Genomic DNA, 17,537 nt, shown 5'->3' with positions numbered 1-17,537 from the left:
AGTTGTTAAAACCCTGACCCTGACATATAACCAATTATATCCTAGCCTACCCAATAGAAGAAATAATATTTCTTATTGGGATAGCCCAATTCTAGAATGTAGCACCAAAAACGTACATTTTACCAAGATCTATTATGTCTCCTTTTTATTAAGAAAGCTGGGTGCCAAGCTTTCTGCTCAAAGAAAAGCATAATTTTACATTCTTGTTTATTTTTCTCCCCCTTGCCTTCAATTCACTGCTAATTTCTTATTCTTTTTATAATGAGGCTTTGTTGTTAGCTTCTGCAGCTCCTTCCTAGAAGCACATGTGGCATAACTGATAGATACCAAGAAGATTTTAAACATTTTAAAGTGGATAAAGACTTTGCCAAATGTTATTACCTATTGTATAACTACTGAAACTTTAAAAAGTAAAGAAACTCAAAACAGGAAACTATTCTTTTAAGCCAATGAGAAGAAACTGACCCTGAGCTGTAGACTACAAAATGAACCTAATCTCCTAAATAAAAGGAGAAAAATCTTTTAGAATTTCTCAATGCCCTACTTTTCAGAAGGTTCTGCTTTTCCTACAAGAAAGGGAATAACAGACTCTTCTACATAAAGTGAGCAGTAAGCAGCAACACCCAGAGGAAAAGAATGTGTGTAAGAATGTTAGCCTGTTTTAGGGAAAATAATTAAAAACTATCACACTGTGTGGCAATGTGGACTTTCTCTCTCGCGTGTATTTGTGACATAATCGCCATTGCGGATCTTTATCTTCCCCGAGGCACAGAATGCTCTGTAATAGGCAGTGGGCCATAGACACTCCACCCACGATTTCAATAGGCTATACGCTTTTGTTTTTTGAGCATTTTTTCATCATTCTAAGACAGTATTTCCAAAGAAAAGGGTAACCATATTATGTTTTATTATGATTTTTTGAGTTATTTTGCCAATGAGAAAAAGAGAAGGGCAAGCCGCCCCAGTTTTGCCTCCTAAATCTCAAACGCTTATGGTCTGGCTCCTAACTTGGTAGTCTGCTTGGGGAGATGGCTAACATTTTCCCTGCCTTACCTCTGGAAAGCCTCAGCTTCTTCAAAAAGAAGAGTGGCCTGGAACATCTCTCCAGAGATGACAATTGGTGCCAGTGGTGATGAGGCGGACACTGTGAACAATGGGCACTGCCTTGGGGCCTGGGCAGACTTCCTGCACCCAAGTGCTGTCTTATGTCAGAGAGTCCCTGAACTAACTTTTGCTGTCCTCAGTGGGAAAAACACCACCAATCCTCACTTAAGTTTCGTCACATCTTTCAGGGGACCAATATCTCTGAGTGTTTTCAAACAGACTAACAAAGATTGAAAACTAATAGCCAACTGCTTTTTGAACAATTGCTTCTTCTTAGTATTAGAATTTCTGAGTTTCATTATATATCAGACATGTAAAGAGTGGTTGATTTATCAATCTTTCGTAACTCTTCCATTTTTTAAATCTTATATGCAGCACATTCTCTTTCTTAGGCTTGGGTTGCAAGTTATATGTATGTGTGTGTGTGTATATATGTGTGTTACACACATATGCCATTTTCAGAGACAGGCTTCCAAAAGTAAAAAAAAAAAATAACAATCGAGCATTTATTACGCACCCCCAACACCGTAAGTCTCATTGTTGCTTTAATCTATGGAAATATAAGCAGATTAAGATTTTTCAAAAGTAGATGCAGTTTTTATACTGCTTTCCTCATACCAAAGGAAACAAAAGTGTTTTGGGAATAAACAGCTTTAACTGCTTTCCGAATCATAAAATGTGAGTGGAGACAGGTGATGGGGCTTAATTAAAATATTGATTACATATGGAAGCAAAAGGTGTGTTTTGTAGGAAGGTTAGAGGTGGGTGTGGTTGTGGCAGTAATAAACCCTTCTTGCTGACTGGACAGTAATCCATGAATCAAAAGGTAAAATCTCCTCATCCAACCCTATTCTATCACCCCACTGCACTGCAATGATTTGATTACATGTCGGTCTTTCTAAATCGAGCAGATAGAAGGCAGGGAGGGCTTGTTGTTTGTTTCAGCATCTCCAGTTCTGACACTTGTGGCTGGCAAGGAGGAGGGGCTCAGCCAATACAGTGGTCAGGGAGGAGTCGGAGAAACCAGAGTTTCCTGGGGTCAAAATAAATCTCTTCCCATTTTTCCGATTGATCATGACACCTCCTTCTCAAAGCAGTGTGACTCTGCCAGCAGTCCTGTGAGACACCACAGGGCTTGTGGATACCATATTATTTCATAATTCACCCCTTCCTATGTCTGTCCCTCTTACAAGTCCTGGAGCTACTCCTTGAGGGTTGAGACTGTCCCATTCATCCCTGTATCCTCTGTACCCAGCACAAAGTCAGGGTACACTGAGTAAATATTTGTCAATGAGATAACTGAATGAGCTTTTCTCCACAGATTAGTTGGCTATTAGTTTTATGCATACTATAAAACTCTAAATAATTTCTGTAGGCTTTCCTAAAGCTTATTTCTTTGCCCTCTCCCAATATTATGATGATTTTATATGTCCCCATTTCATACATGTTGATATTGGGGTGAGAATAGTCTGTGAGACTTGCCTCAAATCCCTAATTAGTTGTTAGTTAATCTTGGATTGAACTCAGGCTGAAACTGTAGCCATGGACAGAATCAGTCACATTTCAGTTCTGAATCTTGTCTAGAATAATTTAGCATCCAAGATTGTTGACTATTTCTACTAAAACATCAAAGTCTTTGACTCAAAACAAAAACAAAGTCACTACTGAGGTTGAGATCTCTAGGTAAAATGCTAGAGCTGAAAACCTGCCTTCTGAAATTTCACCATAATGTACAATATGCTTAGTTTCTTAATATGAACACTTGACGTATTCGGACCACCTTTCTCCCCCAACTTTGATTCATCAAGGTGTGCTTGCTTCCTATTTTTCTTTGATAGAGGAGCACATATTTTTATAATCTTTTTTGAGACAGGTTCTCACTGTATTGCTCCGGCCAGAGGGAAGTGGCATGATCTCAGCTCACTGCAGCCTCAACCTCCCAGGCTCAAGTGATCCTCCCACCTCAGCCTCCTGAGTATTTGGGACTACAGGTGGGCATGGTGTCTGGCTAATGTTTTGTATTTTTGTAGAGATGGGGTTCTGCCATATTGCCTAAGCTGGTCTCGAACTCCTGGGCTCAAGCGATCTGCCCACCTCCACCTCCCAAAGCGCTTGAATTACAGATATGAGCCACCACGCCTGGCCTGTAAGCTTTCTAGAAAGCATTTTGCCAACAACAGGGAGGAGCTGCCAGTAAATTTTATTGCACTATTTATTTCTATTTAAAAGCTATACACCTGGTCTCTTTATCAGACTTTATTGACATTATTATGGCTCATCAAATTAATATAACAAAGACTTAAGTACCTCTTGTGTACTCATCAGGCTCTGTGATGAGTCAGATGAGCAGGTTCCTGTTTCTGTCCTGGATGTATTCACAAATCATTTCCTAGTAACGGGGAAGTGTTTTTTTTTTTTTTTTTTTTTTAGTGTTCCACACCATCAATGATTTCCTTACAATCTATGTTTGTACTGCTTTCTAATGGAAAATGCCATGACAAAGTGGTGCATAACCTGAGCTGATCATAGTACCTTATCCTTTGGGGCACTGTCATTAGTCTCACAAGTTGGCACATGACCTATGCTTGGCCAGTCTTCTCTGGACTGAAGTTGGCAAAGAAAAGATCACTTTTATCTTAGCTTACATGCCTTTAGAAATGTAAGCCTGCAACCACCAGCTTTCCTGCTCCTGGCCTCGTGAAGAAGACCGATTTATAGTAGAAGAAAATGATACCCACATGCAGAGAGAAATAGAAGAGATTGGAAGTCCTGACAATGTACAAGTCCATGGATGGAGGCACTTCTGAGGCCACTCCATACTTCCCAAGGATTGTCTTTGTGAACCAATGCAGTTCCCATTCTCTGATCAGATTAGTTTTCATTGAGTTTTGTTACTTGCAACCAGAGAATTAGAAGACTCTGTAAGAAGTATTCATGGAATAATAGAGAAGGTACAAATAGCTCAGTTTTATAAAGTTGGGACAGTCTTCATACAGATGAAGACAACCAAGCTTTGTCTTTAGGAATAAGGGATTCTGCAGGAGAATGAAAAGAAGGACATTTCTGGGAGGCAAAGGAGAGTACAGTACATTTGCATGGAAAATGAAGTAGTGTGATACAGGAGACACAAATGGAAAAATAGGCTCAACTTACATCCCAAGGGAATTTCCTTGAATGCTCTATTGTGAAGCTATGGCTTTGTCCTATAACCAATGATTGGGAAATCATTAAAGGATTTTAAGCAGGGTGATGATATGGTCAAATTAATATTTTAGAAAGATTAAGTGGTCACAATGGTGGGTTGTTGAGAAAAGGGGAGGAAATCAGAGCCCGGATAGGAGGCTACTCCAGTAAATGTGGTAAGAAATGATGAAGATCTAAACAAGGGCTGTGCACAAGATGGACCTTAGAGTCAAGACAGATTCTGGAGGATTTGTTGGTGCCTTGTTGAACAGTAATAAGGAAGGAAAGGAGGCAGTCTGAGATAATGCTTTGGCTTCTGACTAACTAGATGGATGGGTGGAGGCACTGTTAAACAAGAAGGAATGGCAGGTTCTGGGGGTGAGGATAGATTCCATTAGGCATGACTGATGCCCATGGGACTTCCACTTGGAGATGTCTAATAGACACAAAGAAGGAGTGCTGTGCAGCTCTGCAGTGAAGTCAGAGCTGATAACACAAATTTAGAAATCATCATTAGAGTAGTGGGGACAGATAAGGGAGTCCAGAAAATCCCCTGGGTAGTGTTACTTTCTAAAAGAGCCCTAGATAGGTATTTTTCATGCTGAGTTAATTTATCCTTCATCGGCTGTTCAATACTACAACAGATGCAACATATTAACCTCTTAATCTTATCAGTATAACAATAGCCAATGTGAAACACAAACTATTTACTTATTCTCTTTTAGGGTGAGATGAATGTTACCAACTTATTTATCTACTTGCCCAGATTATCTATCTTTTAATTTAACCAACCTCCCTTCTTTCCTTCCTCCCTTCCTTTCCTCCCTCCCTCCCTTCCTTCCTTCCTTTTTCTTTTTCTTTCTTTCCTTCATGGCATCCTTATTCACTCCTAAGGTTGCTCTGATATTTGCTTCCTTTACTTTTTTTATTTTTTATTTTTTTGCTCTGGTAACTATACTCAAGTGGCTTTCCTAAGTGCACATATATTACTGCAAAAGCACTCAGGTTGATAATATAGAGCCTTGAGAATCTGCAGAGCTCTAAAGAAGCATACTTTGTGATCAGCCACCTTTCATCCGTTGAGAGCTCTTAATGTTTATTGTTAAGGATGTTCCAGTAGATACAGAGTTGACTTTATAAAAGTCAGCAATAGAAATATTTCCCAAGCTGCTTTTGGGTTTAGCCACCTTCAAACATTTTGTCACTCTTTCTTTTTTCTTCTTCTTTTTTCTTTCACTAGTGAATTTGTGAAAGCTTTTTCAGCTGTTTGCAAGATTTTCTCAAATAGCGGTGGATGTTAGACAATCAAGCATTCCAAATACAACATAGCTATTTCTTCCTCCTTTAAAAACCTGGGTTTAAAGGGAAATAAAGATGTCTTTGAGGGAGATAATTAACTAAGAGCCAGGAAACCTGGGTTCTAATATCAACCTTTTCTTTTCTGAGTTTATGGTCTTGGATTGTTATTTAAGGTCTTTGTGTTTTAGTTTCTGCATCTGAAAAGGGTCTCCCTCTCAGCAGGTTATTGTGAGAACAGACACTCAGCATATATAGAAGTGCTTTGAATTTTTCAGCAAGCCTCTGAAAGAACATATGGCAACATGCTTAGCTCAGCTGACGAAACGTCACCTGTATCCATTCTCTTAGAATAAAAGTTGATGAATGAAAACACTTAGCTCAGTGCTTGGCACATAGTAAGTACTCAGTAAAATTGTAATTCTCAGTGCTTTCCTTCTTTCATTTTTTCCTTCTTCACTCCCTTCTTGCCTTCCTCCTTTTATACCTTCTTTCCTAAGATGCTTTTAGTCTGTCTTTGTTGACTTATTTAGACTTGTTTCAGAACAATCTTTAATTTTCAGAAGCAAGGTCTTATTTTGGGATAATTGTTTTTTTGTAATAATACAAAAACTAGAAATAGGACAATATCATCAGGCTTTAGGAGATATTTATGTTGTAATATTTTAGAGAACAAACAAGCAAAAGCTCAACTGTTATACACAGAAAGGAAAGTCAAAGGCCTAGAACCTTGAAAATGTTCTGATTAGGGAAGCACATGGTGGCCACAGCCACAATGATTAAAGGATTGGTGGTTCAGACTTGACTTGAGCTGTTTTTCCAATAATTTAGTGCTGATGGAGGCAAGAGAATGTATCAGGCCTATACCTCCTCTTGAAGGACTCTGGTTTGTCTGAATTTTTAAAATGCCTGTATTCTCTCTCCCTTGACATTACAGAGTAATTTGTGATTCTAATGTTATTACACATTCTACCAAGTTTTTAAAAACAGGCATGTTGTTATTAATAAGGAGAGATGTTTGGAGTACTCTCCAAGAAATTAGTCATCAAGATATCCTGAATGGAGGTAATTTTGTGTCAATGGTCTTGAATGTCTTTTTGCTTCAGAGAAGAATTTAAGCTGCCTTAAGTAATAGAAGTTTTGCTATGTATCTGTCTCCTGAAGTCTTCCCTTCTAACCCACTTTCCCCAACACACAATAAAAGTGTCAACCATACTCAGCTACAACTGTTGGCCTCATATGGATTAAGCTTCTATGGCTTACATTTTGTTTTGTCAAGAAAAGGAAATAATACGAGGATCCTCTTATATAGAAAAGGGATTTTACATTTTATCAGTTTCAAATGATGGAATGTTTTCTTTAATATAAGAATAAATAACAGTGTAGGGATTTGAGCCCTACAAGTCCAATCAGACCATTGGGCACTTTTTCCCCTGTCCCCAGAGAAAGAATATTTGACACAGGCAGATTATGAAGGGCTGACTGATACGTGGCCAGGCGCAGAGACCTCCAGAAGGCTCCGGGCTCGGACAATGCAGTCTGCCTGAGCTGGGAAGCCCTAGGCTGCTGCAGAGCTGTTATTATCAATCTTTTCCCCTCCCTCCTACCCCCAGGCTTTTTTCTAGACATTGAGAAAAAATACCTTCAGCGAAGCCCTGGAACTTTCAGGCACCCCATTTCCGTATTTTCCTGAGATGATTCCACAGGCAAGTGGAGACCATGTCATTGCGCCAACCCCTACAGAAGAAAAAACTTAGAAAGTTACTTGTGCAAATTGGAATCAAAAGGATAGGGGGGTGTTTAAACAAAATTTGGTAGGTTATAGGGAAAAGCTGGCCAGATAAATGAGTTAATATCAGCATGCATTTTTCCATTACAATTTAGGAGCTTACAGACTGTGTTTCATTTTTTAATCAACCAATGAAACGTGGACTGTCAGTTCCTGGGAGCGGGACATATGAAGAAGCCTGAAAAATATGTGGCTCATCCATGAATTTTTGTTGTCCTTGTCCATTTAGTGCCTGACATAGTGCATGGTACACAGCAGGAGCACACACCTAGTACACAGTAAACACTCAATAAATTAGAGCAATAATAATTATTATGGTTGTTGTTGAATTTTTATCTTTTTCTCCTTTTCCCAGCATTTTCCTGCTCATATGAACCTCTGTGTCTCTGGAAGAATGTTATTTCTGAAAACTTTTGATAAGCAACCCTGAGAATGCGGCTTATTCATGTTTTTCTAATGTCTAAATTTCTTGTGTATATGTTATATATATGTATTTCCCCTGTCTCTGAAGGCATTACTTCTATCTGCACAGATGTATAGAGCCCGACTTGTTAGTTGTTGAATTTCCCATATCTAACTCAGTGCCAGGCCCAGAGTAGTAGATATAGATGTATATATCCATGATTTTTTGGAAAGGTAGTCATTGTCTACTGAGAGATACATTGCGCTAGAGCAAACACCAGTGGAAAATGAATTTATTTACTGGTTCTTCCCTTAATCCAGTATGCATTTTTTAAACACCTGCTAAGTACAGCTTAAACATCAGTCACCATTTACAACTCTGCTTGGCTTTCATCAGTGATACCCTGTACACTAAATGCAGACACATCTTGATTCTGCTACAGTCTCTGGAATGTACGGTTCTTACAATGTCTATGTTAATTATGGACATTTAGGAAAGCATTTCAGTAACACTGTTTTTATTCCCTCCTGCCCCCCCACACACCAGAATCAGTGATCTTCCTATTGTTAAAAATACTCAGTAGCTTTTATTTTGAAGATTACCTATTTTGTGGTAGAGCTCTGGCAGCTGGACCTCCACTTTCTCTCTCTGGAAAAGATGGTACTCAGCTTGTTCACAGACTGGTGGGATCATGTTGAATTGTCTTGCCACAGAATAGGCTTCCTAGAGAGGAATGAGAATTTATACTTATGAAAAATAAGCTTAGCTGTAATTTGTATGCATGAGAAATGTTTACTTTGGTGAAATCAGTACAAACCAAGAAACACGTAGGATGCCAAATAATAAGCAAAGTTGTCACCACCAGTTTCACTAAGAGCAATATGAAATATAGGAAATCCTTATTAATTCTTTGGGAGAGTTTGGACTGAGTTAAGTCTAGGGAAAATTAGTCAAAGTGTGAATTATAGACTATGATAAAGAAAATGTGGTTTAACTATTTTTAAGTTTGTAAAGAAATAAGACTTAGACTAACATATAAAAGTATCTGTAACTAGTTTTGATATGAACAGTATAGTTAATACAGTTTTTTATAAGGAAACTAGAACACTCTGTTAATATATCTCATTAGCTATGAAATTCACTTTACCATCTTGTCACCAGAGAACGCTGTATTCTCTGTTGTATTCTGAACAGATGAGCTCTGGCTCCAATATCCATCTCTATAATGATGGAATTGATTCTAGAATTCTAGTACCGTAGTGATTGTGAGAAAAGTTTATAAAAGATCTTACAATTTATGCATGACATCTGCAAAGCAATAATAAGCTATTCAATAGCCACTTAAAAATAGAAATTACGTTACCATGATCTCCATAGCACTCCACCTCGAGGTGCCCCAGTACATCGCCATGCCTTGGTTTATCACATGTGTCATGGCTCGAACAATTTCTGTGGGAGGTCAAACAGATGGCATTTCATGAATTCATCTACATTTCAGAATTATATGATTTTTACCCCTCTATCCAAAGCTTAGAAGCATAATGTAATCATTTGTTTGATTAATAAAGTTAGTCTGATATTGGTGACAACATTATAGTCTGACATGAAATACTAATGGTTTGGAGGCTGATGGTACTTTCGGGTAAACTGATGTTCCATTTTCCATTTATAGCAGCAACACTAAATGATACTGAAAACATAATGACCACTTTAAGTTCTTCTTTTAATTTTATTGCTTGACAGTTCCTGGCCTAATAAAGAGTACTTGATTCACCTTTTTAAGAGCCTGGGTACCTTTCTCACTAAAGTGAGTAGTAAGAGAAAGCATTTGTTTTGACTTTGTAGAAGGTAAGGTCATGGAGGGCGAAAGGCTTGTCTTTGTATATTGGACTTGCATAGCTGGGCCTCACACAGAATGAGTCTCTAATAGAGGTGACTCGACAACAGTGTGTTTAGCAGAAAGATAAACATATTAAATGCTGAACAAACAGCTGAAGCCACAGTGGCTCACAGCTTGCCATGACACACCCTGTCCTTGATCACTTTGAACCAAATTTTGTCCTAAGACACCCACATAATTGATTTCATTGGGGCCTGTTTGTGGTCCCACCCAGTGTGCTCATCAGCCTCATGCAGCTCGACATCACGTTTCCTAAACAGGAAAATGATTCCCTTTCCCAGAGGATGGAGCTGAGCAAATCTTCTTGGCACCAGCCAGATATGTTGCAGAACAAGAGAGCTTTAATTTAGTGAAAGTTTAATTTAGTGAAAATTCACAGACAGGGTTGGATTTCTTCTACAAAGCAGGTCGATTAAACACTCAGGATGCCAGGTCACTTGACATTTTCAAAAAGTCACAGGACTTGGGCTTTTCTATTTCTCAGTAACATCAGTCAGTTAAGTGCCCTTCAGAAGAACCAAATCCTTGTCTCAAAGTAGAGTTGCAGTAGATGTACTTTTTAAAAAAATTTCTCATGAGCAGATGCTGTCTAAATTGATAGGGAACAGGATTTGGAATGAAATGGCCAGAGTCAGGGTCTTAGCTTCTTTGCTTATTTGGCTTGTGTAAACTATTTTTATTTGCCCTTGATTTCTCCGTTTGGAAGATAGGAATACTTTCATTCACCACTGTGTGTCCAATAGATGTAAAAGCTGGCTTATAAGCAAAATAGTTTTATTTCTTGGAGAAAGACTCTAGAATGTCAAATTACTGCCCAGCAACTAAAACTTTGAAGTTCATTCTCCATTTATAAAACATATGTGATTAAAAAGTGTAAGGAACTGCTTTTCTTCTCTTTCATTACACAAATGGAGATGTGTGCCTATGATAAACATTTCTAGAAGTTGAAAACAATGATATGAATCTCTGCCCCGGATGGATTCTCTCTTTGGATGTCACCATCACTGCACCCGCTTCCTTTCCTTTCCCTTCACATCCAGTGTCATTAAGAGCTAGGAGTTCAGCCAATCAACAGTATCTACTAGGTGTCTGCTGTTCTGGGTGCTGGAGATACTGTGGTGAATCAAACATGCTGGTAAACACAGAAGAGGTTAACGAGGATAAACGACCTGGCCTCTCCCTTAATTCTGTCCCTGTCACCAAGTAAGACAAGCACAGAATGCTGACAGGAGGCTTGGGCACATGGGAGTCCTTGACAAGAGCAGTGAAAATGGAATGGAAGTTGTGACCCTTCCTGCACATTTGGTCAATTATACAACACACAGGAATTAAAAGCCTAATATTTGCTAGTCACTGTGCTGGTTGCTGGGTTCATCTGTGAGTAAAACAGACACAAAGTTCCTGGACTCAAGGAGTTTAGAATTGTATGGAGAAGTAAACAAGTAAGTCATTATAAAATGTAGTGTTATGAAGAAAATAACATAGGGGACTGGGACAGGAAATGAAAGGGAAGACCTATTTAGTAGAGTAAGGAAGGTCTTACTAAACAGTAATCATGTTTAGGCATAAAAAATAAAAAAGGAGCCATCAATGTGAAGAACAGTGGAAAAGCATTTGAGGCAGATGGCACAGCATGTGCCTAGGCCCTGAGGTAGGACAGAACTTAGCGAGTTTCAGCAACGGGGGGAGGGAGGACAGGGGTACCAGATAAAGTTGGCAGAAGGCAAACCATGTCATTTGTATGTTATTCAAGGTTTAATGATGTCATTAGCATTTTATCAGGTCAGGGGATGGTAGACTATAGTTTGCATTTCAGAACACTGTCTCTGTGCTGTGGAGAATCAGTAGTAACAGGGAGGACTGGAGGAAGTAGGAAGAGCTTGACAAAGTATTGCTGTATTCTAGGCAGGAGATGAGGGTGATTTGTAATAGGTTGGTGGTAGCAAACAGAGAGGTGGATGGATTCAAAATATAAGTTGGAGACAGAATCCATAGTACTTACAGATGGACTGAGTGTGGTCAGGGAAAGCTGTTTCCCAGATATTTGGCTGTTTATAGAGATAAGGGAGACTGAAGGAAGAACAGATTTGGGAGAAAAATCGAGTTCTTTGGACATGCGAAAAATGGAGATGCATGTGCGATACTAAAGGGGAGATGTTGAGTGGATATTTAATAGTTGGATAAATGAGACAGTGAGCAATCTGGACCAGAGGTGGTATACATATTTATTAGTTACTAGTCTATTGATTATATTTAAATTCATGAAAATGGATGAGCCTAGTAAGGACAGTCTATAGAGAGAAAAGAGAAAAGGTTCTGATGGCCAGTCTGGGGGTTAGAGAGAGGACCCATGAAAGATGCTGGGTAGCCGGAGGAGCAGGAGGGAAGCCGGCATACAGGGATGTGTCAGACCAAGAGCAGAAGGCACTTCAAGAGGGAGCCGTGCCCACAGGGTAGAAGGCCATGGGCATTCGTGTCAGAACAGCCCAAAACCGTGTCCACTGCATTTGGCCCCATGTAAGGAGGTCACTGCAGACCATGAGAAAAGCAGCTTCGTTGTCAATGATGTGATGGGATCAGGCAAGGCTGGAGCCAATGGAAGCCACTCAATGGAATAATGACTGGAAGAAGAGGAGGTTTTAAGACAATGCATTCAATAAGTTTGGAAGAGAAATAGGACAGGAGCTGAAGGGGTATTCAGGACATTAAGAGTAAGCCTGTGTGCCATTGTGTGTGACCTAGGAAGACAGAGTTATTGATGAAATGGACAGGGGTGTGGGAAGGAAGTGGGAGAGAGAGACTTGCTAAAGGGAGAGAGGGAAGGGGCAGAGACCCTAGAGGTGGGAAGTACACTTCTGTCAGATGATGGGACCCAGGGAGGTTTGAAGAATTCATCATGGGAAGACATGGGAGCACCTGTCTGATGAATTCTATTCTCAATAAACTGTGAACCAAGTGAAAAAGGAGGTGTGAGGTGTGTAGGAGAAATGAGAAAAGGGTGAGGAGAGCCTCTGCAACGCACTTCAATGCCCCAGGTCTTTTTGTTGCTGGTAGTTTTTTTTCTCACTTAGCTTTTGACTCTGAAGAGAAAAGCTTGGTGGAATTGGGAAAAGAGACCTCTGTGAGTTCTTGTCCTCGAAGGAGGCTGCAACATCAAAAGCAGGGAGAAATTGCAGGAGAACTGAGAGGCTGAAGTTTTCATGATTCATGTTGCCATGAATTAAAATTTAATTATATATCAGAGAAAAATTCGTTTAGCTTACTAACAGGAAAGAACCGAGGTGGGTTTTTACGTTATTCGAATAATTAAGAACACTAGAGGGCAGCATTGCTGAAAGGAAAAATCAACTGTTTTCTCCACACTGTTGTTTTAGGTGTATAATATGGAGATTCATTTGTAAAGCCTCCTAGGTAGAATATCAATTCTGAGGGGAGAAGGATGTTAGAAAGATAGTTTAGTGCACTGCATCACCTGCCTCTGGGAAAGGAGACTCAGACAAATGTGATTAAACCTGATAACCCAGTACTTAATGTAACCCTCCTGGCCCGGACTCCTTCCCCAGCTTTCCAGAAGCCTTAACCCCAGTGGTTCTCAATCCTGACTACATATTAGAAACACCTGGAGTGGAGACTTTACAAACTACCCATGCCCAGACTACACGGAAATTCTATTATATTATAATCTCTTGGGGATGAGGCCCCAACATCAATGATAATTTAAAAACTCATCCCAGATGATGATTCTAGTGCACAGCCAGGATTTAGAACGAATGTGCTTGACTACACCAATGGTCTCAAGAGTGTAGCTCCTGGACCAGCAGCAGCATCCGGGAACTTGTTACAAATGCAAATCCCAGGGCCTCACCCCAGACCTAGTAAATTACAAAGTCTGCATCTGTGTTTTAAGCAGCGTTTCAGGCAATGCTGATACACACTAAAGTTTGAGAACCACTACTTGATACTGTTCCCAAGCAAGCCATTTCAACGAGTACGAACATCTTCCCACATTTCCTCTTTTACACTTTTAAATAATCCAAGTGCTTCATGCTATAATCTTTAGTTATTTGCATTAGTACATAGCTAGTGTGATATCTATGCACGCGCATGCACACACGCACACTTTCTCTGTCTCTCTGGTGTGAGTCAAAATCACCTGGGAAATTTGATTAAAATGTCGAGATCTAGTTCCTAGGCTCCTTCAATGAGCCACGGTCTTTGTATTATTTTCATTAGCTCTCACAAACTTTGAGAAAAACTGTCTAAACTATTGAAACATTTTGTTAAATCCTCCCTCTGCACTCCTTTCCAGGTTGAAATAATCATTATTCTTTTTTTTTTTTTTTTGAGACAGAGTCTTGCTCTGTCACCAGGCTGGAGTGCAGTGGCGCAATCTCGGCTCATTGCAACCTCCGCCTCCTGGGTTCAAGAGATTCTTTTGCCTCAGCCTCTCAAGTAGCTGGGACCACAGGTGCGTGCCACCACGCCCAGCTAATTTTTGTATCTTTAGTAGAGATAGGGTTTCACCATGTTGGCCAGGATGGTCTTGATCTCTTGACCTCGTGATCTGCCCACCTCGGCCTCCCAAAGTACTGGGATTACAGACATGACCCACCGCGCCCAGCCAATAATCATTATTCTTTAATCTAGTGATGTCTTCCCAGCGCTCACACGCAGTTCTCACACATAGTCCCCGTATCCTTAGCATACAGGTGGCTCCCTACAAATGCTGCAGGCCCATTTTGTTTCCCTGAGTACTCCATTTCCTTCTCTAAAGTGAGAAATGATATGGATGTTGTGAAATTCTTTCAAAGCTTGACACAGGATAATATGCAGAGAATAATTTGTGAATTTGAAATAGTAATGCAAACTGAAAATAGCCCTGGTTTCTTCTCAAATAGGCCCAGCTTCTAACATTTTGGGGACATCTTTTTCAGTAATGTAGGCCATCAATGTTTTTAAAAATATGCATTTTATATCAAAGGAATTAATACAACTATTTGTTCTGAGTGAAAACAATTTTAGTTGATAGATATTTTAATTTTCTAAATTGGATCACATGCAAAAAATGGTAGCTCACATTTAATTTTTTTCCCTGCAAAATGTTCCCTAGAACTTTGAAAGTTGTAAGCAAATAGTTGTGCTGTATGAACCATAATCCATAAGGACTAAAGATAAAAATATCTTTATTATAAATTAGTATTTTGATCATAAAAAATGTTCTCAAATTAATATAGCCATAGAGAGAAAATGATAAAAGCAACAGAAACCTTAGAGGTAATCCAGTGCAGTTTCTTCTTATTCTAGATGAGGAAACAGGTTAGGAGTGAAGTTTTTAGGCATAATTAAAAGCTTGAATATTATTAACAATTACAAATATTTTAAATATGCTTGCAAAATGCTGAGAAAAAACATGCAAAATAATAATTGTATTATTTAGTGGAATTATATGTAATTTTGTTCTTAATTTTCCACATTTTCAGTAAATATGTGTTATACTTTTATGTAAAAAAGAAAGAAGAACTATTATCTAACAAGCAAAGGCACCACTTTAAACACTAACATGTTATACATTTAACCAAATGAAATTGCTATTTTTAGAACCCCACAACAGTTTTATATTGGCAGGATCCTATGGTTCAACCCAGCTGATATCAGATTTCTTTTTTTTTAAGAGGCAAGGATCAAGGTGGAAGCTAGAACACTGATATAATGCAAGAATTGCAAGCATTTGGTTTCATCAGAGGAGTTGCTGTTAACACTAATAAAAAATAGGCCTAGATCTAGGCATAATTTTTACTTCAGCTCAGCTGTTTGTCATTTATCTACCTTAAGTTGTTTATTATTTAACTTCAGAAGCTTGTGGGTGGTAGTGGTTTATAATTGCGCTTCTTTGCAGCTTAGAGGAATCCTCTTGAATTTTGATCACTCCTTCCTCTTCTGAGCTGTGGAGAATCCTCTCTCAGTGCTCAGCTTGATGCCTGGAGATAGAGGAATCTCATTTCTCAGAGGATCAGAAACCACAAATCAAATGATGTCATCCTTAATATTGATCATGAGTCACATGTTTTAAAGGTTTGCTGACTGTCTGAGGAGAGCCTGGTTCCATTTGCCTTACAGAGCATGTGCTAGGATGCAGGAGACATTGGTTTTTTTTGGCCCCATCACAGTCAGTAACATTTGACATCTCTTGTCCTTGCTGAGATCTCAGTTTCTTCAATGCAAATGAGCAGACTGATATTAATAAAGCATATACTTAATCTTCCCACCTTAACCTTGTTTAGATGGGAATATTGGAATCCAATTTCGTTGAGGAAAAACCTGAGACTCAGAAAGATAAAGTCACTTGGGCCAGGTCTCAGCAGATAGTCTAGAAACCACATCTAGCTTTGAAGTTCTGTGATCAATCATCATGAGAGGCTCTGTGCATAGTGCATTGAGGGAGAAGATGGTTTGGGGAGAGAAAAATAACAGGGTATTTACTTAATTGACCTAATTGTGTATTTGTGAACATGTAAGGCCTTGTGTGTGGTTATATTCATTCATCCCTTTGCATTTAATACTCAGATGGCTATAGTTCATAATGAGTATACATGACTTGGGAAATATGAGCTGTCTCTGTTTTTTTGAAGAAATACTAAAATCTGATAACTCCTTGAACAGAGAGGCAAAAAAATAAAATAAAATAAAAGGCTGGTGTCTCCATCTGGTCTGTCAAAGCTTAGAGAAAGAGTGGTCTACACAGGGCAGTTTACAGGGAATATATTTTCTGGATCAGGTAATTGGCCAAACTGATTCTGAATCAGAACAGAACAGATTCAAGAGAGTAGAAAGGAATTCACACACTGAGCCAAGTCAGTAAAACTTATTCTATCTGAAGAAATTGCCCCTTCTTCAAAACTCTGACCCAAGAATGTAGCTTTATATCTCCAAAGGCAATGCATTTTCCTTTACCCTATAGTTACCCTGAGAGAACCCTCCCTAAAGAGCACATGGTCCTCAACCTCTCCTCTCTGCCACACACTGATTTTCCTTGACTCTAGACAGTTTGAAGTGAGACTTTGATATTGCCCAAATGTAATTTCAGAACCTTATTCTAAAATGTGAAATAGGTTATTAAAATGGGACACTTTTAGTCTCACTTTTAGCTCAAGTCCAAAGGCTCTGAACAGCAACTGTTGTTTTTAAGTAGCCCTGAATTCCAAAGTGAAGCACTAGATCACCTATGCAGGAGACCATGGTGAAAAATGGTCATCTTTAGCCCAGCCTTTACCTTGAGAGCATAAACGAGTGAAAAAAAAAACCCTTTTAGAACTGATTAATGAATTTGGTAAGGTTGCAGGACACAAAATCAACATATGAAAATCGGTACTATTTCTATACAATAACAACAAACTAGCTGAAAAATAAATCATGAAAGCAATATCATTTACAATAATCACAAAAAATTAAATACCGACTAACATGGTTTGGATGTTTGTCCTCCCCAAACCTCATGTTGAAATGTGATTCCCAATGCAGGAAGTGACTATACTTCTATTTCTCATCATGTACAAAAATCAACTCAAATGGATGAAAGACCTAAATGTAAGACCTGACCTGAAGCTATGAAACTACTAGAATAAAACAGAGGAAATGCTTCAGGAAATGGGCCTGGACAAAGATTTTATGGTAAAGACCTTAAAAGCACACACAGGCAACAAAAAACAAAAATAGACAAATGGAATTGCATTAAACTAAAAAGCTTCTGCACAGCAAAGGAAGTAATCGACAGTGTAAACAGACAAAACCTACAGAATGGGAGAAAATATTTGTGAATTATTCATCTAACAAGAAATTAAATATACAAATAACTCAGCAGCAAA

The 17,537-nt window shown here is 38.9% G+C and overlaps 1 protein-coding gene across 3 annotated transcripts in view; it reads right to left on the bottom strand.

Moving 5' to 3' along the window:
- The window catches only part of KCNAB1 (potassium voltage-gated channel subfamily A member regulatory beta subunit 1), a 394,665-nt gene that overhangs the window by 11,205 nt on the left and 365,923 nt on the right, over positions 1-17,537 (bottom strand). For all 3 annotated transcript variants that reach the window (XM_037736473.1, XM_017522928.2, XM_017522930.2), the window contains exons 9-11: positions 9,139-9,224; positions 8,378-8,498; positions 7,226-7,320 (exon numbers count right to left, since the gene is read on the bottom strand). In XM_037736473.1, coding sequence (XP_037592401.1) covers positions 7,226-7,320; positions 8,378-8,498; positions 9,139-9,224 — 302 coding nt within the window. The remainder of the gene's footprint in view (positions 1-7,225; positions 7,321-8,377; positions 8,499-9,138; positions 9,225-17,537) is intronic.

This window comes from Cebus imitator, unplaced genomic scaffold (genome assembly GCF_001604975.1).
Source record: "Cebus imitator isolate Cc_AM_T3 unplaced genomic scaffold, Cebus_imitator-1.0 Scaffold25, whole genome shotgun sequence".
In the NCBI taxonomy this organism is placed as follows: Eukaryota; Metazoa; Chordata; class Mammalia; order Primates; family Cebidae; genus Cebus; species Cebus imitator.
The sequence above is the reverse complement of the archived record's forward strand: the minus strand, read 5'-3'. Positions and strand labels throughout refer to the sequence as shown.